The sequence below is a fragment of the Dendrobium catenatum genome, unplaced genomic scaffold (assembly GCF_001605985.2).
Source record: "Dendrobium catenatum unplaced genomic scaffold, ASM160598v2 fragScaff_scaffold_621, whole genome shotgun sequence".
Classification (NCBI taxonomy): domain Eukaryota; kingdom Viridiplantae; phylum Streptophyta; class Magnoliopsida; order Asparagales; family Orchidaceae; genus Dendrobium; species Dendrobium catenatum.
Genome location: NW_021319083.1, coordinates 28,174,819 through 28,199,657, shown reverse-complemented (window position 1 = coordinate 28,199,657; position 24,839 = coordinate 28,174,819). Strand labels below are relative to the sequence as shown.

The 24,839-nt window shown below is 33.5% G+C and overlaps 1 protein-coding gene across 3 annotated transcripts; it reads left to right on the top strand.

The window, feature by feature from the left end:
• Window positions 1-1,687: 1,687 nt before the first annotated feature.
• LOC110111786 (potassium transporter 7) lies at window positions 1,688-23,693 on the top strand. Of its 3 annotated transcripts, none has more exons than XM_020843794.2 (11): window positions 1,688-2,448; window positions 2,774-3,002; window positions 3,092-3,340; window positions 3,645-3,695; window positions 9,839-10,099; window positions 12,945-12,997; window positions 13,078-13,192; window positions 15,160-15,414; window positions 16,490-17,012; window positions 21,754-21,932; window positions 23,053-23,693. In XM_020843794.2, exons 1-11 carry the CDS (start codon window positions 2,218-2,220, stop codon window positions 23,400-23,402), a joined length of 2,496 nt encoding a protein of 831 aa, XP_020699453.1. In that variant the 5' UTR covers window positions 1,688-2,217; the 3' UTR covers window positions 23,403-23,693. The 3 variants fall into 3 exon arrangements, with proteins under 3 accessions (XP_020699453.1, XP_020699452.1, XP_020699451.1); XM_020843793.2 differs by lacking the exon at window positions 23,053-23,693 and having other exon boundaries at window positions 1,690-2,013; window positions 2,101-2,448; window positions 21,754-22,564; XM_020843792.2 differs by lacking the exon at window positions 23,053-23,693 and having other exon boundaries at window positions 1,690-2,448; window positions 21,754-22,564.
• The last annotated feature ends 1,146 nt before the right edge of the window (window positions 23,694-24,839 follow it).

Sequence of the window (24,839 nt, the reverse complement as noted above, 5' to 3'; positions counted from 1 at the left end):
CATCCACTAACATCTTATGTCAGTTTTCTCAATCACTTGACCTCCCAGACTTTAATGAGAGCATTCTAGTCAACCATCTGATGTCACATGACTTTGACATTTCTCATTAATCATTATTGGATACCTACCACAAACTAATTTACGATAATCATCTTTTTTAGTTGATCAATCTCTTGTTCTACAAGAAGAGTGCCAAGCCAATAAGGTGGCATTGCGTGACCTTAACCTTTTATTATCAATAATTATATAACACTTATTAATGACCTATGATTGATGTCTGTCAGCCATAGATGTTTAATGACTATCTTCTTGATCGCTTGATCTCCCCATATACCTAGAAAGTAATCGAGTCGATCAACGATCACTAACCAACTTCCAACATTGATCGTCTTGTAACATTGGTCCCCTATTGCTTGACGACCACAAACTTTTGATATTTTTCAGCAACTAATATCTAATGCATGTCTTATTGATTGCTCGATCTCCCATACTATAAAGAGAATGAGTAAGATGGTTGCACATCATTATGAGATGATAACTTAAACATAAAAAAGGCTTCAACACTCATCATATGAGATATTTGTATCTATATTACATTATATTAATAAATTCCTCATTTATGAGAAATTGAGCACTTTACAACCATTGACTCTCACAAACTAAATCATTTCAGCTTAATTAAGCCTTTTGATTTTTTTTTAATGCTCTCAAGCCTTCCACATAAAAATTTTATAGTTATTATTTGTTATTTTCAATTTATATCTTGTGCTAACATGTCATATAATACTAAGACAATAAATTCTCCTTCTATTATCTCAAATATTCAATGTACAATATCTATAAATGTTTTCAAAATTTTCTAAATTATTGTCAAATTTATTGAAAGTATCTTTAAACCCTTGATGATAAAGAAGAGTTGAGAAAATCATGATGCCGGAAAGATGGTGTGGAAGTTAATGAGAAGATAATGATATTTTTTTGTTATTTAAAAAAGTATTATTACCCACCGAGGCTTAGAGTGGTTGGTGGGCGAGCACGGTTGGGAACCCCCATCCCGGGTTCGAATCTCCACTACTACTGCCTCGCCTCTTCAATGGGGGCAAAGCAAGTGTGGGTCTGATGCCGGTGAGTGGTCTCGCTAGGTTCCGTCGAGGGATTAGTTACGCCACTAAGCGCTCTCTTTGTAGTGGTAGTCGATTGATACCCCCATTCCAAAAAAAAATGTATGTATTAGGAGTAGGAGTGTCAATTTCAGGTCATGGGTGGGGTTTCGGTCGAATCCGGAACTAACACGACAATATTCGGGTTAACCCGAATCGGACCGGTTTCAAGTCAGGGTCAACACTACACAACCTAAATGACCCGGGAAGGACAAAAAATTGCTACTTTTCGGGTAAAAAATGGGTCAATATCCGATTTTGGAGTTAGAAAAGGGTCAATTTAGGATTTTCGGGTCAATTTCGGATTTCTTCGTTGCTGGTTCAATCTAAATCCGACCCGATTTTTGAAACAGGTCAATTCATTGAACCCAAACCCAACCCGTTTCGAGTCCGAATTGATCCTAATCCATAATTTCCGTGTCTAATTCGGATCGTGTCAATGCCAATAATAGGAAAATAAGATTTATGTTTTGGACGTATAAACTAGATAATTTTGAATTTTTGGTTGTGTATGTAACTACCCTTTTTTTTATTCCTTAAAACCTATGCGTCGGCAAGTTAGAAACTTTTACGGCCTATGTCTTCCCCCATCAATCTCCAGAATTTCTCTGTCGAAGCGTTGAAGAGAGATTGAAGCATCAAATTCTTTTCTGTTTTATTTTATTTTGTTTTTAATCTTTTTTGCTTGTAATATTTTGATCAGAAAAGTAGAAAACCCTCTTTCTCTGAAGCTCACAAACGTTTTTCTCGCCAGAAAATTCTGATTTCATCAAATTCAAGCGTTATCCCTACTCAATTATCTCTTCCATTTACATTCCCGTACTTCCTTCAGCGCCATTTTGTGCTGCACCATGTAATTTGATTCCATCAGTTTTGCTCGAATCCGAAGCTGATCGAATCGAAAAATCACTCGGTCTCATTTTTCTGCTCTGGATTTCAGGGTTTGTGTTATTGATTGTGTGATGTTTGAACTTGTTGGTTTCATGGAACTTCTCTCAAGGATGGGGATTGCGGTGGTTTAAAGACGATTTTGGGGATCCTTGTGAAACAGAATCTAATGGCGGAGGGTTCGGATAGGTCGAATGGTGGTTTGGTGAAGATGGATTCGACCGAATCTAGATGGGTTTTTCAGGAGGAGGACGATTCCGAGGACGGTGGAGTACGAAACAGCTATGAGTCCGAGGAAGAGGATAATGGTGAGCAAAGGCTGATCAGGACCGGCCCTAGGATTGATTCCTTTGATGTCGAGGCGCTTGAGGTTCCTGGAGTCCAGAGGCATGATTACGAGGTAGGTAAACAAGTTCCCTTATCATATTATGTCTGAATTTTTTATTTTTATTTTATTTTTGTTATGTATTGACCATCATTGTAAGGAGTTTGTAGCGGGAAAATAGCATGTCGAACTGATACTAGTCTCACTGATGAGCTTATGTATTAGCATTCCTTTTCCTCTTCTTCTTTTTTCTCCCTAATACATGTTTCTAGATACTTCAATGTAAATGAAAAATCTTTCGGTATTTTGACAGAACTTGCGGCTTTTACATTGTTTTGATCCTAGAAGACAATAAAATACGAGATGTCTTCTTTCTCAAACTTATTACAATAAATTTCAGGACTTTAATTTGGGTGGGAGCCTTATACTGGTTCTTCAGACTCTTGGAGTGGTATTTGGGGATGTTGGAACTAGTCCGCTCTATACTTTTGATATCATGTTTAATAAATATCCAATTTCTGAGAAGGAAGATGTTCTTGGAGCACTCTCTCTTGTTCTATACACTTTGATCATTATTCCACTGGTGAAGTACACGTTGATAGTGCTCTGGGGTAATGATGATGGAGAAGGTATGGTTAAGGATATAAGAAGGTTGCTGTCTCTAGTATTCTTGAATCTTAAATCAAGAATCATAGTTTTATTAAACTGCTATTTGCAGGGGGGACATTTGCTCTGTATTCCTTGATATGCAGAAATGCAAAAGCCAGTCTTCTTCCAAACCAATTGCCTTCTGATGCTCGCATTTCAAGTTTCAGATTGAAAGTTCCATCAGCTGAGTTGGAGAGGTCTTTAAAACTCAAGGAGCATCTTGAAACCTCTGCAATACTTAAAAAACTGCTTTTAATCTTGGTGCTGTTTGGTACTGCCATGGTGATAGCTGGCGGTGTTGTCACGCCAGCGATGTCAGGTTTGTTTATGTTTTTGAATTTTTCTATTGATGTTTTTGAGGAGGTGATACTTAGGTTTACTGATAGGATTAGGATTTCAAATAAGAAGTGGAAGAACTTATTCTAATATTATTTCTAGTTACAGGGGATTTTTTTTTTTTAATATAGGGAGAGCAAGAGCCACACCATCTCCTGTCTAGTTCCACCGTTGCTTAGACTGATCTATTTTTTTTCAAATAAGAAGAAGTGAAAGAGCCTATTCTAAGGCTACCTGTCTTTTAATTTATTTTTATGAGCTTAACTTTTCTTGTATTTGATATGCAGTCATGTCAGCTGTGAATGGACTCAAGGTTGGAATTGCCAGTGTTGAACAAGGTGATTTTCTTTTTATTTTACTTTTAATGTGTAGTCCTTGGTTTTTTGCTGAAATATATGATTTACATATTGAATTTCTTTTTTGGCAAATCAGATAATGTTGAACATGTTGAATGATGATTTACATATTGGATTTCTTTTTTCACAAATCAGATAATGTTGAATATGATGAATGTTATTTAGTTTCTCAACTAGTTTTGATGCGGCTTAGTAAATATCTATTGCAACATATAGAGGAGTTTAATTAGTTATTCCATACTTTTATTTTGTAAGACAATGAATTCATTTGTTGATTGACAAATGGGTTATTCAAGGGAACTAAAGTATCACTAAACGTATCCTGAAAGTTTTGGAAACATGCTTTGTACTTTTCGGTGTCCTTTTTATTTAAATTGGTTTTCTCATTATTTTAAGAGAAGAAAACATGTTCAAAGGTTTGCTATTTATTGTTTTGTGAATGATAGTATATGAATGTGATTTATTATTACAACAAACTTTATTACTTCAGTATGTTCAATTGATGAAATACTTCTTGCAAACCAGAAGTTGGGAATTCTTTTAATCGCAATTTTTTCTTTTTAATTTTTTAATTCTTTAAATATGGGGCTCTATAAAGTGCCTATTATTTTCTTATCCTTTATATGAGAAACTTATTTTATTTGAATCAACAACTCATCTTGACATGCCTTGCTCTCCATCATGAGGTTATCCAAATCCTAGGATAAACAATGTAAAGTATGTTTGTGTGATGTGATTTAATCTTCAATTTGATCCAAAGGGATCCAGCAAGAATGTAGACATCCTAACTATAACAAAAAGGGTCTACATAGTAATTTTTAGTACCGAAATCTGTAAAGAAGACTTGTTGGTAATTATCATCCTTGCTGATCTCAGAACAAAAGAAATTGGTGAACTTCTTCCAATACTAATTGCAATTGAGTTCTATGTCAACTTTGTGACAAATTTAGGCATATCACAATTATTTTTTGCTCCAAGACAACACCTTCTGTTCATACTCAGGCATATCAGTAGACGAATTCTACTATACAACAATGGCACTTGTGTATTTGGCTTTACAACCTCACACCACATGACATTCAACTCTCAAAATATCTCAATAATGTCATAATACAATGGTCTTGAGGACTTTATTGTTAGTGATGATGGAAATATTTCAATCACATACCTTGGCACCACTACTCTTCATTCTTCTAAATCTTCTTTCATTTAATGGCATGTTGTGTGCTCTTGCACTTCATAAAAAATTACTATCTCCATCTCAATTTTGTAAACACAACAAAATACCCATTGTATTTTTTTTTTCTCATTTTATTGTGAAGGCTTTGCAAACACAACACTGCTCTGATTAGAATAGTGGAAACCTGTGGCCATCTTCCTCTCCACAATCACTACTAGCCACCATTGCTCCAAAATGACAATGGCATCTCATCTATTATCCACCGAAATTCTCTTTACGTCAAACGTCAAAAATAAATCTTTTTATTGATCCATGTAATGCTTGCTTTTGTAATAGAAGTCACCATCTTCGATTTGGGTTTTCTATTCTAACAAGCTCAAAAATACTAAAATTTCCAACCAGCTCTTATGATCACTTCCAATTATATGCTGTCTTTATTGATCGCTATGCCAAATAGGCAAATATATACGGCTCGTCCCTCGAAACACAAATCCAATGTAACAAATATTTTTGAACGATTAAATGATCTTGTTGAAAGTACTTCGATACCTCCATCTGCGTAAGCTACTTAGATGGCAGTGTATAATATAAAGATCTTCATTATGTACTATGAAAATATGTTATTTAACACATTCAATCCTTATACATCCCAACTTGTTGGCTTGGCTGAAGATGTCATCATTCTATTATGGAAACAACCCTCACTCTTTTTTATAATGAGGAGGCACTACTACAATTCTAGACTCATGATTGTCAAACAACAATGTTTTTTATTACTCGCATGTTTACTATTAATCAAAACAATTCTCTCTTAAAAACCCTCCTTAACAATTGGCCAAATGACTTTAAACTCACAGTTTTGGCTGCCTATGTCATTCTTGATTAAAAACTTTTGCACACAAGAAACTTGAGCCCATGTTCTAACTTTGTCTTTTCTCATTTACTCCATCTTGCAACATTATGATCCTTCCACCTCTAATGGTTACATTATCAAAATGTAGTGTTTGTTGAAATTGAATTCTAACTCGACACCCATTCTATTTTTTTTTTATTCTATTGCTCTTTTGTGTAAAACTTCATCAATCAATCTAGCCTACAAATTCTCCCTCACATCTCCCATTATTGTCTCTAACTTTACATCATAACTAGATTCTCCCATATCCACCATAATCAGTGACTCCTCACCTTCCACCTCTCCACTTATACATTCACACAAACTCTTTGACCTAGTCATATTAGGTTTCAACTTGCAAATCCAAACAAATATTTGATTACCTTGTGACCACCAAAACATCCTTTGGATTTGGAACTAATGTTATTACTTAAAAACACTGAAATTTAATTAGGTATATGGAGATAAGACATGTTTGAGGAATTTGAGCACGTGTTCCCGACAATACTTAGGCATGCTGCCTATCATCAATCAACAAAACATTATTGATTACTAGTGGATTTTCAAGATCAAGCAGAAACGTCAATGTCTCTGTTGACAAATATGGCTCAAATCAAAGGTTTTCCACAACACCTAGGTGTTGATTTTCATTCAATTTCCGTCTTTATTGTAAAATTAAAACCGTAAGTATCATCCTGTATATTGTTGTCGGTTGCAACTAGCCTCTCTATCAATTAAATGTAAATAATGCATATCTATAAGGGATATTAGATGATTTTATATTCAATCGATGATCACCTTGTTTCATTCACCCATAATTTTATCAACATTTGTGTAAGTTGCATGATGCTATCTATCGTCTTCTTGATGCTCTTTGAGTATGACATAATATACTTTACACCTTTCTTCAATTTGGATTTGTGGTATCCAAGCTGGATCCTTTGTTATTTTACTTATCGGAAACAATACACCATCCTCTTCATCTTTATCTATGTTGGTATTATTATTCTTATTAGAAATTATTATTATTAGAGCTTTGAATGATTTATTTTTCATCAAGATCTTAGGAATTTTCATTATTTCGTAAGAATTGAAGTCCCACCCTTAAAGCATGGTAACCTCTTATCTTAGCAGAAGTATATTCATAATCTACCTTTTGAACATCACATGTAGGTTGCCAACATTTTATCTACCCCAATGCCCACATCTATGTTGATCACTCTTCTCTTCGATGTCTATCAATATAGTCAAGTTATGTTGCACTCCAAAATATTACCTTCACATGTCCTGACATTTCCTTTGTAGTTAACAAACTCTATCAGCTTATGCTTTGCCTATTTATAACTCATTGGACAACATCTAAATGTGTGTTTATGACTGTGATACTTTCATATTACTAGAATAACAAATATTAGTACCTTTTCCCTCTTGAAGAGCCTAAAGATTCTTGTACAAATATTCGAAAAACTTCTTTTCCCTTTCCTTCTCGGATGAAAGCCCCTTTCCTTCGCTCTCTATATTTTCTTTTTCTTGTTTATTGTAAAGGGATGCCAAGACCTTCATTCTAAGGTTCTATTTATAGTGATAATATAATGACTTGATATCATAAAATTAATAAAAAGATCTTTCAAGTTTTTACAATTTTTATTAAAATTCTCCAGTGGAGTTAGCCCGTGTTCTCATTACTATTGTCAAGGATATTGATGCAATCGAGTCTAAGTAGCCTTTTGGTTCAAACATTAGCCTTTCAAGTATTGAATCCAAGTGGCTAAGAGGTTTCCAATCCTCTTTTTTAGAAGGGGGATGAAATAAGAAAAAAATTGTCACCCTCAAATATTCACTAGGCTAAATGAGTGCTTATCATTGATCTCTTTGTCTATCAAATAGATATTTAATGATCTATCACATGGTTACCCATTATTGTCTTCTTTATTTTTACATTTTGAATTTGAAAATTCATTGTAATTGCCGCTTGTGTACTCGTTTCATTATTGGGTTATACTATTTTGCATTAAAAAAAATATCTCATAACCCATAGAAGAATTTAATCATATATTTACAAATGCCAACCTATATTTGAAATTAATAGGAAATCTCAATTATATCTTATAGTTATTATTATTATTATTATTTTTTTTTGGGGGGGTGTGTGTGTGTGTGTGGTATTCTTTAGTAGAATTAGAGATCAAATTTCTTTATTTACCTGCTTAGTGGTCAATTTTAAAATACCTCTCTGTGCTACATCTCAAAATCATCATTCAAAGAGGTTAATTGAGGCTTCATATGGCCTCAACATTTCTGTTTGCATTACATTTGTGAGAATATTAGTGAAGTTTTCTGCCCCTTGAACTTGACAAGCTGTAGGGCATTTCCTTTGAGCAAATTGTGTTTATAGTGGTACTTAAGTTTTATGTGCTTTTTAAGATAGTGGAGAGGACATTCTTTGCTCAGTGAATGACATTTTGGTTGTTACAAAAGAGTTTAGGACCTCCTTGTAATCTATTTAGTTCTTCCAGAAAGCTTCTGAGCCAAACCATATTTTTACTGGGTTTCGTGATAGATTGATAATACAACTATCTTATGTAATAGTAACACCCAACTATATGCTATGCAAATCTAGTTTATAGATGTCATCCGTAGTACTCCTTGTGTCTAGGTTTCTGCATAGATCTCAATCAATGTACTCCGTAGTACTTCTTGGTTATATGATGACTCCCATTTCTTGTGCAAAACTTGGTCTAGTGTACATCATTGCTTAATTTAATGACTGATCCAACAATTGAAGCATAGGGGACTTTGGCCATGTGCTCCTTTTCCTTTTATGACATTTGTTTCTTTAATCAATCTAAATGGGTAGCGAGCATCGTACTTGGAGTCCTGGACTGTCATATTGAACATGTCCAATAGCTTTTCAATATATTGTGATTGTAAAAGGCCTAAAATATGTGGCATTTTTATTGTTCGGTATCATCTTTAGAATATTTTGGGCTTCCCCTAGATCTTTTATATTAGTCTCGTTTGATTAATGTCTGTTCAAGGTATTGATCTTTGAATGTCATCCATTACAATTTACATGCCATTCACATGCAATAACGTTATGAATATACAGTGTTTTACTATTCCTGTCAGCCCTTATAGTTAATATGCCATTCAGATGCAATAACATAATGAATAATACAATATTTTCCTATTCCTTTGATGTAGCAGTATTGACTTTTATTTTCTTATTCTCTGAGATATTTCATTAAAGTTTCCTATTATTTGCTTTAATTTAGGTTCCTAAAATAGACTATTGGAATCCTCCATACGTCCATCCTTCACTTGTATATTAGACCTTGTAATTGTTTTTTGACATAAAAAACTAGAAATATTATCACCACAGACTTTCTCATTAGTAAGTAGAGCTCTAGAATTGTATTGGAGCATATCAATTATTCATAGAAAAATATTACTGCCTTCGTCTATTTCTTTTTGGACAATATATGGATAGTACATATTAGATGACATTCATATTTTAAAGTAAAATTACCCCTGGGCCTTGAACCAAATGTATTTATAAAATATTAATTATAAAATATAAAATTTAAATGAAATATAGAATCTTCACTCTAATTAATCATGTGCTTTTTCATATTCTTCATTGACGCAATGATGCTTGTAATAGTTTTTGACAAGTTATTTGATGTGTTTGCTGGTCTCCATATCGCAGAGGTCTATTAGCGCAGTACAATTTAGTGAGTGTTGTTAGTACATATAATAATACTTAATCTATAGAATATTCTTACTGGATAACATTTTGAATATTGAAGATTTGAGAAATATGTCTGTTTTTTATATGCATTCAGTCACTTCAATTTATTGGGAAGAAGGAAAACAGCACGTACTTGTTTTGTTATCAAAATCCCACCTTTTTGGTTAGCAAATGAAAGAAATATTTAGGTCAAGTTTTGATAAATTACTACTTTCAATCATTTTTAATGTTTTTTCCACATGCGAAACCATGGATTTATCGAACTTCCTTTCATCTATTATTTGTTTCTTTATTTTGTTCAGGTGAAGTGGTGATGATTACAGTTGCATTTCTTATAGTATTATTTAGTGTACAGAAGTTTGGAACAAGCAAAATGGGGCTTGCTGTTGGTCCTGCCCTGTTCTTATGGTTCTGTTGTCTTGGAGGCATTGGGGTTTTCAATCTTATTAAATATGGGATGACGGCTTTCAGAGCCTTTAATCCTTTTTACATCTACCATTATTTTAAGAAAAATCCTTTTCAAGCTTGGAATGCACTTGGAGGTTGCCTACTTAGTGCAACAGGTATGAAAGTTTGACTAAATTCACTGAACTTCACTCAAATCAAGCTAAATTTTTTCTTTGCATGAAATTTTGTTCTGACATGCAGATTGTTGTTTGGCTTATTTAAGCTTATTTAAAATTAACAAACCTCATCTCAACTATTTTAGGTGGACACATAATATTACAGTGCAATTGGCCGTTATGTAGATGGCGTATATTCAAGCTTTGTGATTTGCCACATAATATTACTAAGCATTTTGTTTCTAACAACTAGCTTTAATTGAAAGTTCTCTCTTGTTACCGAGAAGGATAATTAATCAAAGGGGCTTGCACATATATAAAAATTGGATCAAAATCATAAAATCCTCGTAAAATGAAGTCCAAATATCTGGGTAGTATTTTATCTTCAAATCTATTCTGCCTTTTGACAAATTGATAAATAAACAAAAAACTCAAACTCTCTCGGCAAAGGTAGTATTGCGAATTTTCAGAGCTCAGATGTATCTCAACATAGCCTTGCTATCAGCGATCAAGGGCAATCAACAAATGACCAACTTTATTCATTGGAATTGTTTTCACATCTGAACTGGTGGTATAAGATTTGATTCCTTGCAAAATAAATAAAATATGTTTAAATTTTATATTTGAAAGCTTCTGAGACAAAATTTCTGATTACGATAAAGCTGAGATTTGAATATTTGGATTTTCTTGGGGAAAGCAAAAGGTCCCAATGAATTGTATTTGATCTTTATCAATGCCAACATCTTCCCAAGTTATTTTGATTTCTTAAATTACCTTATACTAAATGAACTATGAAAAAGCCTCTTTCATAGAATCCAACAAATTCTCCCACTCCTGAATAGCCCAAAGGAACGGAGTTGATGCTCCCACATCCATATCATGAGTAGTTGAAGTAAGTGAATGATTTGAAATTCGATAAAACTACTTGCATATAGTGAGCTTGTAATGGAACTTCTCATTGGCTAAAAATTTAAACTGCCAGCTAATATTTGACTGTCCAAATTTACTAGTTCTTTACTTTAAATTGGGCCTTTTTTGTATAGAATATAACTCACACGACATTGATGTAGAACGGGTAGGGCTTTACTCCTTCAGGAAATCTTGAAATTTTCTTCAGGTTTTTATTCAAAACCTGAGAGATTTGGAGCCAAAATCTGAGAGAAATCTCAGGTTCTAGGCTTAGGAGCAAGGGGGATTGGAAGGAGAAATCAAGCTTTCATTCCAGCAAGATATTGAATTGGGAGAGAGGGAATTTGAGAGGGAGAGGTGATCGGGTAAGAGAGAAAACCAGGAAACCGGGATTTAATTCCTTACAGTTCAGATTTTTTTATTCAGCTATTTTGTTTCCAAAAGCTGCTTGGAAAATTCGGACCCCTAAGCTTAGGAATTAATGGCTTGGGGGGAGAATTTAAAGCTCCCAATCAACTCCTGTAATAGCATAGGAAGGAAGTTATGAGAGGGAGGGAAGTGAGGCGGTGAGGGAGAGCAAGGCCAGCGGGATATTGATGGATTTGGGAAAGCTTTATTTCCTAAACCAGTGAGTTTATCTTAGGAATAAAAATTAGGAAATCTGGCTTTAGAAAATTCGGCCAGGGCATGGGAGTTAGGAAATATTTCCAAAGGGGGAGGGATATGAATTAGAAATAAATTTCAATTAAGTCCAGGGGGGCCGGCTGCTTGCATGAATCAAGGGGAAATTAACGTGTAGGATTAATGCTCATTGGTTTGAATTTAGGAATTAGGGAAGTAATAAAATAAATCCAATTTGAATTTGAAATTCAAATGGATTTAAATTAATTCCTTTCCTAAAATAGGTGGACTAAATTAGGAAAGAAATATGAATTTCAAATTTTAAACAATTTGAATTTCAAATTAATTCCTAATATCCTGCACCCCTAATTAGGAGATCCAAGGAAAGAGGGGAAAGGATGAGGCCGGCGGCTAGGGAGCCATGGCCGACGGTTGGTGGTGGATCTTCGGGTGAAGGTGGCCGACGGCTATGGGGAAAAATTTGTGGAGCTTGGTATGGAGGTTTGGCCAAGGGGTTGAGTGGGGAGGAGGAAAGATGACAAGATGAATACGACTACGGGGAGCAATAAAATAAACAAAACAAAAACAAAACGAAAGATAGAAACAAACGATAGAAAATAAAAATGATAGAAACCGCGAGCCTTTGACTCTTCCGAAGACTGACGGGTGATTCGTTTGCCCTTCTCCAAGGGACTTCACGTCACGAGCCCGGACACATCCTATGGCTGGTGAAACTCTCGATTTCTCTCATGGAAATCTCACTCTCGTCCTCTCTCAAGAAGAACACAAGTGTGGAAAACACAAAATTTTCATTTCCAATTAATCATCCTATTACAATAGCTAAAGGCCATATATATAGGCCACAACATGAGAAAATAAAAAATTACAAAATTGCCCATTGGGCTACAACACTCAAATAAATTAACCTAGGGGTAAAACAGGAAATAATATAAAATAGAAACTAAAATGCAGAAAATAATTCATAAATGACAACTTAAATTAGAGCCGTTGATTTACGATGCCTCCTGTGATAGATGCGCCAAATCTTCTGGTCGATGTCCGCATCAGACATGGTTAATTATAGCATGATTGATCCTGTAGGTCATATGTCCAAATCATTGAAAAGATTGTTTTAATTAAGCACTAATTGATATAGCATTTATTTGTTATATTGAGTAAGCAATTTACCTTTTCCTTTTCGACTTCATGTAAAGCTATTTTCTTCTTTCGCTAGCATTTTTACGCTAATGCAATCTATGAATGTATGATAAACATGGCTGAATATTATTAACTTCTACGATTACTTGTTTCTCAGGTTCTGAAGCCATGTTTGCAGACCTCTGTTATTTCTCAGTTAGATCCGTTCAGGTATAGTTTTAAAGAAATTTATGGGACAGTCCATTTTTTTTGTGTTTTCTTTTTTCAATTATGTTAATATACTTGTGCAGTTGACCTTCATTTTTCTGGTTCTTCCCTGCCTGTTGCTGGGTTACCTTGGCCAAGCTGCATTTCTCATGGAAAATCCTACTCAGAATGAGCAGATTTTCTTTTCATCAATGCCGAGTAAGCTGAAAAGCTCATGCATATTTTCATCATCTTGTCTATTACATAATCATGTGCTCATGATTAGGTAGTCTATAATAACAACAACAACAAGCCATTATCTCACTACATGGGGTTGGTTACATGAATTCTTTTTCCCCATTCTGTCATGTTAAGAGTTAAATTATCATTTAAATTTAATTAAAAAGTTCATTTATAATAATTTTTAATCAAGTCTTATTAGGCCTATCTCTATTTTTCTTAGCATTAGTTGGATCAAATACATCTACTCTCCTAGCAAGGTCATCGAAAGGCTAACATTTTATTTGACCAAACCATTCTAAGGCAACTCTCTCTAATCTTATGTGCCACTGAAGCTGCTCCAAACATTTCACGCATATATTCGTTTTGCATTGTGTATCTAAGTTTAAAGCCACTCTTCCACCTGAGTATTCTCATCTCTGCAACACTTAATTTTATGCTTCTCTTTTAATAGCGAACATTCTATGCCATAAAGCATTATAGGTCTCCCCACCATCATAAAAAATTTTCCCTTAAGTTTGAGGGTACTTTTCTATCACATAACGAGCCAAAGCATTCCTCCACTTCAACCATCCACTTCCACTAGTAATATCACTATCTATTTCACCATCGCTTCTAACAATAGATCCGAGATATCTAAGATGTGCACTTTTTTTAATGACTTGATCACCCAATGTTACAATCTCACATCTTGATCTATTATTATGAAAATTACACTCTATGCTTTTTGTTTTAGATCTACTCAAATGAAAACATTTAGACTCTAATATTGATCTCTATAATTTTCTTTTCATCAATCAACAAGAAGAATATCATAAGCAAAAAACATATACCAAGGTACATCCTCTTGCAAATGTCTAGCAAGAACATCCATGACTAAAGCAAAAAGATACGGGCTTAAAATTGATGTCAAAAATTGATCCTTGACATCATCCAATTGAGATAGGAAAATACTTGGTCAAACCACCTTGTGTTTGAATGCTTGTAACAACTCCTATACATATTCACTTCATTTGAATTAAATCCTTATTTCTCCTATCTCTTTGCTCGGTTAACTTATGCATACATCTTTCGTCCTCTTTAGTATTTAGTCTATTATATAAATCACTAAAATCTAAATTTTATAAATTTTAATTTGTCGTTCACCTGTTGGAATTGACACTATTTCATAAAAATATCATGCTGTAGGTAGCACTAAGTTTAAATTTAAATTTAAATCTAGCTATTTTATTTAGTCGACCATCAAGTGATTTATCTACTTGCTAGCTACCACATGTAATTTGGAATTAAATTTTACTTTGAATTCAAGTTCATTTACTCAACTTTCAATTACTTCCCTTGATATGATAGAACATTTCATTTCATTTAACATGAGTGTAAACTAAAAACATATTCTCAAGATCCTACAACCCTCCAGCTCTCTGTTATCAATGGCTAGCTCGATCGCAAACCCAATACACTTGCTTGCTTGCAACCTCACTGTCTCTACCTACGCTCCAATAGCCAATACCATTAGTGCAGCCTTCAACCGCCTTTCTTACAATTTCCATATTTTCCATCTTTGATTCCACCTCCGTTGTGAGCCAGTCTATAGCTCGAGTTGGGTCCTTTATAATTCAAATTCATATATTTACTAATTATTACTTCAGTTTTACTCGAGAAATGAAATAGTTTTTGACACAATAGAGAAAAAAGATTCATGTAGCCGATCCTATATTATGGGATAAAAGCTTAATGTTATTATTATTGTTATTTTTATCTTTCTGGCTGCTCATGGTTGTGTCACTAATACTCTAATAACAATTGCATCATGTTCTTTTTTGGGACTTTATAAGTGTGGTATAGTTTTTGTAATTGTGTCTACTAAAAATACTGATTTTGCTGCTGAACCTTTATGGTTGTTACTCCATGGTGACGGGTACAAAGTTCGTAATTGTTGTGTGCAGGTGGAGTTTTCTGGCCAGTACTTTTTGTGGCTATGATAGCTGCATTAATTGCAAGCAGGGCAATGACAACGGCAACCTTTTCATGCATAAAGAAAGCAACAGCCCTGGGCTGTTTTCCTCGCCTTAAAATAATACACACTTCCCGAAAGTTCATGGGCCATATATATATTCCAGTCGTAAACTGGTTTCTACTGGTCTTTTGTCTTGGATTTGTTGCCACTTTTGGAAGTATAAATAAGATCGGCAATGCATACGGTACTGTACTTTCATCCTTCTTTCATTTATTTTGATTATGTTCGAGATCGGTTACATTATCTATCAAGGTAGATGCAAATGATATTAGTATGCATGCAGGTAAATACCATTTATTTGATCGAAAATATCCTTGCTTACACTTCCTAAAAAGTTAGCTTGTAGCTTAATATTTGAGATAAAATGAGTCATTTTGTGTTCTCTTTTTTGTGATCTTGAATTTAACCACATCCTGTTAGTTTGTTCTCATCTGTTTGTAATAAATTATTTCCCAGATTAAGTTGGCTCAAATGATGAGTTTTGCTGTTTTAAATCTTATGAAAAAAATAAAAAACCAAGCACTGCATTTGTTTTGAAGTATGCAAGCATGCATTCATAGCAAACTGGAAAGAGAAATAGTCCGGTTCACTCCATGTTTCCAAAAAAAGTGATTAGAAACAAATGGCCTAGATTTTAAGTCTTGCTCTTATTGTCAAGGTTATTTTAGTCCATGTGAATTCTAATTTATTGAAATTTCATAACAACAGTTAAATTTAGAAATTGTGTGCGGCAAGTTAATCAACCCAAAGTTCAAAGTGAATATTGAAAAAATAGTACTTTAATATTATTCATTTCTTAGTCTTATGCTAACGTGAAATTACAACTTAACCTTAAAAGTCTGCTACAAGAAAAAATTAAATGACCCTTTAGTTCCTTGAGTTACTGCTGTCATCTCAGATGATTAAATTTCTATTACTGTGTTGTTCTCCACATTTCATTGGTTATTTCTGTTTGAAGAGTACTTGATATTCATGCTTGTTCAAATTTTCATCTAATTGTTTTGCATTATTCATATTTCCATAAAAAGAAAGGCATGACTTTAATCAGAGAATAAAAAAAATAAAAGGTGTTATGATAATTTGAATGACATAATAAACATTTTCCTTTGTTTGTTTAACATCTTTGATTTTGTTTTCAGTTTTTATAACGGTGCTTTATTTTTCTATGTTCTATAAAAGGCTTTTGTGTGTATAATAAATTCTATATTATGATATTACTTCCAGAGCCCTTTGAATTTTAATATTGAGCTCTGCTGCAGGCATTGCTGAAGTTGGAGTTATGATGGTGACCACAGTCCTCGTAACCATTATTATGCTTCTTATATGGCAAATCAACATTTTCCTGGTGTTATTCTATTTTATTTTCTACGTGGGCTTGGAATTGCTTTTCTTCTCATCAGTTTTGGGCGGAGTGAGCGATGGAAGCTGGGTTTTGTTGTTGTTTGCTGCAGTTTTGTTTATGATTATGTCTATATGGAATTATGGCAGCAAGATGAAGTATGAAACTGAGGTCAAGCGGAAGTTGTCAATGGATTTAATGCTGAAACTTGGTTGCAATCTTGGTACTATCAGAGCCCCTGGTATGGGGTTAGTTTACAATGAATTGGTGAAAGGGATCCCTGCAATATTTGGACACTTTCTAACTACCCTTCCAGCCATTCACTCCATGATCATTTTTGTGTCCATTAAGTATGTTCCCGTTCCCGTGGTACCACAGAATGAGAGGTTTCTTTTCCGACGTGTCTGCCCCAAGAGCTATCACATGTTCCGTTGCATTGCTAGGTACATAAAAGAACCCGCTCCATAAATTGTAGTTAAAATTGTGAGGATTGCTTGGTTATGGTGACTGATTTATGTTTAAATTTAAATCCTTGGCTGATAGATTTCATGCTATGTTTACATGTTTCAACCGTCTTTTATCATTTTATTGCTTTGTACTTCTTCATATATGATATTTAGATTTTTATCTATTAGGTAGGGACCAAAGAAGTTGATGTTTGTGTTGAGAACTATATGCCATAATTTAAAATACCGAGAGCGAATAAAACATAAGATAAATATTAAAAATACACCAATTTTTTTTTCACCCAATTGGTTGTTTTCATTATTGTAGATTTCACAATCATTTTGATTGTAGGTTCTTTTTTGCATGTTTAATTTCTTTGATATCACCTAAAGGAGGTCGCCCCAGCTGCTGTAAAGTGAAATTCTGTGAAGCTCTTTAGGCACCATTTTGCCTGAAGGTTGATTCATGATTGAGTCTAATAAGGTGTTTCTTCGTATAGCATGAATTAGACTGTCCATCAATAGTTAGTTGTAGGGTTTTATCCTAAATATTTTTTGTTAATTACAATCTTTAGTAAAGATTCATATGCGCAGTTTTTAAAACCCTATATCTATAATGCTTTGTATAGAGCAAAAAAGAAATTGTTTATCTGCTTGTAATATCTGTATTGCTGACAAATTGAAATGCTACTACAACCAAAGGAACTTGTTTTTTTTCCTTTTCATTTCAATCAACTAATTTTCATACAACCAAAGGAACTTGAATTGGATAGTAGGAGCATGATCCAAACGCAAAAAGTTTTGGCTTCTAAATATTTTTTGGGCAGATGATCTCATTCATGTATTTTAGTTGTGATCCATTAGTTGATTAAGCTATGTTCCATCTGATTCATAAGTAGCTTCTATATGATTAGTATTTTTGACAAGAATTGGTGCGAGCCGATTGAGTGCTTAATTCTAATATTTATTTAGTATTTTTACAATCTTAAGAGAGATTCTAATATGAAACAAATAAAATCAAGTAATAATAATTACATAATAATTATAATAGCTCGTGAATTGTTGATTAGGTTGAATAATAATTATAAAGCAATTAGAATAGTTTATGGATTGATTAGTTATAAGTAGGGATTCCATTGATTAATTGGTGACATGGGAAGAGGAAGAAAAGAGAATGATAGCCTTGGTGAGTAGGTCCAAGTTGGCAAAATTATGCATTTGTTTCACTCTTTATCTCAAGCAAATAAATGGATGTCATCAACTCCAAGATCGCCTCATAATTTTTGAAAGATTGCCCCTGATAATTTGTTGGCGACAATATCAGTAATTTATTCTCCCGTGGTTGTAAATGGAGTATATATTAGACCTCTTACTAGCTCCTCTTTTGTAAATTGCCTTTCAACTTCAATATGCTTTTTATAGCATATTACATAGAATTATGTGCAATATTAATAGATAACTTGTTATCACAATAGAGCCTCATAATTCATTTTCACTCAACTTCTAAATCTTTCAGGATAATTTTTAACAATAATAATTTATAAGTTTCCCGTGCTACAGATTCAAATTTGGCTTCTATGTTAGATCTTGCTACCATATTTTATTTCTTTCTTCTTCAAGACACTAGATCACTTTTTTCAAATGTGCAATACCTTAAAGTTGACCATTTGACAATTATATAATTCACATAATCTGCATCTTTGTATTCTTTAAGAGTCAAATCCTCTCATTTTTTTAAATAGAATTCTTTTATTCTTGGTTTCCTTCAAATCAAGGTTTGAAATTTTGCAATTGGGTATTGAGATGTTTTTTATCCATTAGGCAAGATGTAAATCTCAAAGCATTTTGAGGCATAAGTCTCACAATAAAAAAATTTGTGAAGTAAAATGATGGTAAGAAGTCATATAGTAACATCACAATCAATTAATATGTTAAAAAATGATATATTAACATTCTAATATGGTAAGAAGTAATAATTTGTATATATATCAAGTAGCAAATTGTGCAAAGTAGAAATGTAATGCAAACATGAATTAATTAAAGTAACATGAAATCAAATAAAATAACATAATATATATAAAAAAATAACACTTCAAACAAGTTTAGCATAATAAGTTTCTCTCTTACCTCCTTTTATCCAATATTGCAACATCTGATGATCTACTTAAGAGTGTAACAAGCAATCAAAAGTCCTCATCACTCTCATTACTCAGGGAATCTTCATTGGAGTCATCATTATACTAAATAGTTTTCTTTCTTGTCTCATCTTCGGTTGAGTCTTAAGTTCTCCCATTCTTTTTCTTCTTCTTTAATGTCGATCATCTTCATCTTCCCTAATTAGTAATATTCAATAAAGAATTAAGAATATTAATTAAAGTTTAAGATAACTTTAAATACTTAAATCTTTATAGATACATTTTTTTTTTAAAATTTTTATTGTTGTATGCTTGTGTTAGAAGTAATTCTCTTATTTCGCTCTCCCATCGAAGAAATCAGCATTTAGATCATCTTGTTGCAACTAAGATGGTATGACCTCATTATCATCCACAAATCATACATGATGTGGGCAAAAATTCCGGGGGATGGGGGACCCGAGAACCTCAGCCCACAAAGGTAACGAAAATATGAAACTCCTATGTAATAAGATGAACAAACTCTTACATTTCAATCTAAAACAGACTTAGAAATTAAAAAACAAAACTTTCAACACAGATTAAAATTAAACGACTAACAAACTTGAATCTAATAGTAAGACACCCTAAACTTGCTTTACTTAGAGACGAAGGATACATGTGGGGTGGTCACTTGCGGAGAGACAAAAGAGGTTAGAAGCCGAGAAGAAGGGTGGAAAGAGCTCGCAAGATTTCCAAAGGAGGTGGGAGAAGAAGGTGGGCAAAGCTCGCAAGCTTCTCCAAGAAAATCAACATATTTCTTTTCAAAAATTCATATTTCACTCTTTTTAAAACAATACATAACCCCTCATATTTATAGGTATGAAAGGGGAATACAAACATACACTTAAATAAATTTCCACAAGAACCCAAACATCACAAGCCGTGGAAAAGCCCCCTTGCTTTTCACGGCAAAACAACCTAGCCCAGGAAACCGAAGAAGCAGCCACGGGAACCCAAGAGGCCGCACGGAACTGGCGCGCCAAAAGCCACGGGAAGGCCCTCAGTTCGGAAAACCATCAGCCACCGTGAGAACCAAGGAGCCATGCATGGAAAACAACAGCCAACCGTGGAAGCCAAGGAGCAACGGCATGGGAGAACAAACTTCCTTGGGATTCCAAAAGCCATTTTGGAATCCCAAGGGATAACTTAAATTAAGACATAAAAAACTATAAAATTACATTAATTAAAAGATAACTATGAACTAAAACTTAGCTAATAATGAGCTAACCCTTAGTTCAATAAATGAACTAAAAACCAGCTCATAAATGAGCTAAATTCCAGCTCAAATTTGAAGTCAAAATCAACTTATTTTGGGTTTGAGTTGACCCCCCCTTTGCCTAAATGTTATGTGATTGATTTTTGGAAATGTAAACCTACGGGTTTTATTGGAAAAGCTTGCGAGCTTGTTCCATTCTCCTTCTCATCTCCCCAGGAAATCTTGCGAGCTTGTTCCATTCTTCTTGAGGGGGGTGATAGCATTTGTTTATTTTTTATTTTTTGCATTGGAGAATAGTTAATAAAATTATATTTAATTTCTCTAGGATTAAGTTTTTGCCTATTTTAGAAATATTTATGAGCAAAGAAAACACTTTTAAATATTTTGAGAACAATGTATGAGGTCTTGAAATGGGCAAAAACTTGTTTAGAATTTGTGTAGAACTCTTGAATCGAAACAACCTTTATAGGTAAATAGTTTATGATGTTCGTGATTGTTATAGTTGTTTCACACCCAATTATTTTGGGATATTTATTAAAAAAAAAGAGATCACTTGTATGAGCAAGTAGGTGTTTGTTTTTTCGTTCATCAATCCCATTTTAATGGAGTGTACATGCACATGAGGACTTTTGTATTTTTTTTTTTGGGAAGTACAAGGTGATAAAATGGTTAAGTTGTCACTGTGTTTTGAGATCTATCTCTTCTAATATTGAAACACCAAATTGATATTTGACCATAATGAAATGGTAGGAAAGATGATACTAAGATCAATCTTTGACTTATAATAAAAAAATTCATTACATACAGGTGTTATCATCGTTAAAGGATATAAACTATCAAGCCCCATGGATGTTAGATGTAAAGGATAGTCCCCATATAATATTTATGAATAAGTGAAAAATGAATAAGAGTTCTTGTATCACTCATTGAAAAATTAATGTATTCGTGTTGTGCTAATTCACAAACATCACATAGAAATTCTCCCATATTGAATTTTTTGAATGATGAACATGATTCTCAGATGTTAATACTAAATGTTGTATGTACTTTTCTTGATCTTTACATTCTCAATAGTGATAGAGATCAGTCCTTTCATTTGCAAGCCTAATAATCCTCCTCATGCCAATACTTGAAAGACAAAATATGAAGGATAAATTAAATGTTGAGCCAAATACTATTGAACACAAACAAACTTTTTTATTTTTTTTGACAATCCTAACGAACACTAACAAACCTTTTTTTTTTTACAATCCTAATGAGCACCAGCAAACCTTCCAATGAACTTAAACTGCTTCCTTTCAATATGATTTGCAACAGAGCGCCCTTTACTTAAGCTTGTTTCCTATAGGTATGGCTACAAAGATGTGCGGAAGGAGCATCACCAGATCTTTGAACAACTTCTGATCGAAAGCCTTGAAAAATTCATTCGTCGAGAAGCCCAAGAACGCTCTTTAGAAAGCGACGAGGATGGCGATTCTGATTCTGAAGCAGAAACATCATTTTCTTCAAGTGTTCTTGTCGCTCCAAATGGCAGCATTTATTCCCTCGGCGTTCCTCTTCTTTCCGATTACGAGTGCCTCGAAAAACAAAGCTCGGAAGCTAGTTCTTCATTTTCTCAGGCCATAGATGATGCTGTTACAGATCCAGGAAAGAGCCTGGAGAGTGAGCTCTCCTTCATACACAAGGCAAAGGAGTCAGGGGTAGTTTACCTTCTTGGTCATGGAGATATTAGAGCCAGGAAAGACTCTTGGTTTTTCAAAAAGCTGATTATAAACTACTTCTATGCCTTCTTGAGGAAGAATTGCAGAAGAGGGATAGCAACTTTGAGCATTCCTCACACACATTTGATGCAAGTAGGCATGACTTACATGGTCTGAAAATTCTTTAAAGTTTTTCAGTTCAATTACTAACCAGTGGCAGATTTTCACAAAGCCATTCTCAAACACATGGATAGTTTTTAAAGCAAACAAAGTTCAGCAAATCCTTTTGGAGGATAAAGAAACATTCAATATCATAATGTTTTTAGTATGTTATTCTGCCTTCAGCAATTTCGATTTTAGTGTGTAGCATTGGTTACTTCTCACTTTTCTATTTTGTCCAGATTTATTATTTGTATAACCTCTTGTCCTCTCCTATAAGTTGCAAATGCTTTTGAGCCACTTCTGCTTCGTTTGGAATGGCTTTTTTAAAAGCAGATTTTTAGTACAAAAATTAATTTTTTTGTGCTATAAAGTTGCTTTAAGAAACAATAAAAAAGTTCTCCCAAACGAAACTTCAGTGAGATCATATCATTAATTTTATATTAATTGATTAAATAAATAACTTGAAGAAACACAATAAGGTATTAGATAACTTAAAAGAATATATTGTCAATCATTAATTGATGTGCATAAAAGACCCATTATGTATGTTATTATTTTTAATTAAGCTGGCTTGTATTCTTCATTTCTTAATTATTCGATAAATTTTACTCTAATAGATGTTGAGGCTCGGATTAATATTATTGTTGTGTTCTTCATATATAAACTAACATAAATAGAGGATTCAAAGAATGAAAGCTCTTCAAGATTTGTAATATTTAAATTTAAAAGCGATTCTGATTCTGAAGCAGAAACATCATTTTCTTCAAGTGTTCTTGTCGCTCCAAATGGCAGCATTTATTCCCTCGGCGTTCCTCTTCTTTCCGATTACGAGTGCCTCGAAAAACAAAGCTCGGAAGCTAGTTCTTCATTTTCTCAGGCCATAGATGATGCTGTTACAGATCCAGGAAAGAGCCTGGAGAGTGAACTCTCCTTCATACACAAGGCAAAGGAGTCAGGGGTAGTTTACCTTCTTGGTCATGGAGATATTAGAGCCAGGAAAGACTCTTGGTTTTTCAAAAAGCTGATTATAAACTACTTCTATGCCTTCTTGAGGAAGAATTGCAGAAGAGGGATAGCAACTTTGAGCATTCCTCACACACATTTGATGCAAGTAGGCATGACTTACATGGTCTGAAAATTCTTTAAAGTTTTTCAGTTCAATTACTAACCAGTGGCAGATTTTCACAAAGCCATTCTCAAACACATGGATAGTTTTTAAAGCAAACAAAGTTCAGGAAATCCTTTTGGAGGATAAAGAAACATTCAATATCATAATGTTTTTAGTATGTTATTCTGCCTTCAGCAATTTCGATTTTAGTGTGTAGCATTGGTTACTTCTCACTTTTCTATTTTGTCCAGATTTATTATTTGTATAACCTCTTGTCCTCTCCTATAAGTTGCAAATGCTTTTGAGCCACTTCGGCTTCGTTTGAGATGGCTTTTTACTGCTTCTTAAAACAATTTTTTAATATAAAAATTAGTAAAAAAATCATCCTAAACGAAACTTTAATGAGATAATAATATCAATTTTATATTTATTGCTTAAATAAATAACTTGAAGAAACACGTAATAAGGGTGTAGTTTAATCTTTTCATTATCTTTTATTAACTGGCTTGTGTTTTTGTTCGATAAAATTTATGCTAGTTGTCAACTACTAACGTAACATCTAGTGCTTGAGACTCGGATTAATATTATTGTTTTTGTGTTCTTCATATATAAACCAACATAAATAGAGGATTAAAAGAATGAAAGCCCTTCAAGATAATAAAATAGAAAGATAATGATCAAGATTTGCAAATTTCTCCTTAATATTTTAAAATGTATAATTAAATAATGTAAAATAATGATTAAAGCCACATGTAAATAAATCTAGATAACTCTTTAATTATATTCTATTCAATTTTCATTAAAATAGGACCAAAATAATTTAAAATTGTCACTTTTGGCCGAAATTTAATTAGATGAATTTATTAATCATAATTAAACAAATTTGCAATATGATAATGTCTTCTCAAGTGAAAGATTAGAATTCAGAAATATCTAATTTAATTAAAATATATTATTTTAAAGCACAAATCATTTTGAAAACCATTTTTTTTAAGATGAAGAATTTTTATCTATTTTATTATCTTTGTTTAGCCTAAGAAGAAGTGATCATTCGCTATAATTTTTCTTAAAAAAACATGCTATCATATGAAATGATTGTTATTAATCATCAAGAAATTTATGAGTTGGGCACTCAAAATAATAGTATATATATATAGGAAACGGGGAATTTATCCGCTGCAATTCCCGAAGGGGTGTTTGGCGGCGTGACTAATCTTCTGCTGACTTAGAAGAGGCACCCACCTCAAAAGTCTCATGAGCCCCCGCTTAGGAGGCGTTGCCGCGTGAGGAGAATGAAGCACGAGTTAGGGGTTCCCAACCGTACTTGCCCACCAACCAAGTTAAGCAACAACACATAAATTTTACTGTTCAACTTCATTTACTAGAGTTAATAAAATCCTTAGAGGTGCTTCGCTTCCAACCTTTCTTACTATTTTGATTTTTGAGATAGATATTAAAATTTTC

Bases quoted from the DNA above. Each gene is read 5' to 3' on its own strand.
- LOC110111786 (XM_020843794.2), top strand. From the start codon at position 2,218: ATGGCGGAGGGTTCGGATAGGTCGAATGGTGGTTTGGTGAAGATGGAT. The intron at 12,998-13,077 runs GTATAGTTTTAA...ATACTTGTGCAG, and splicing joins TCTCAGTTAGATCCGTTCAG to TTGACCTTCATTTTTCTGGT. The intron at 21,933-23,052 runs ATGGCAGCATTT...TTGTCGCTCCAA, and splicing joins AAGTGTTCTTGTCGCTCCAA to ATGGCAGCATTTATTCCCTC.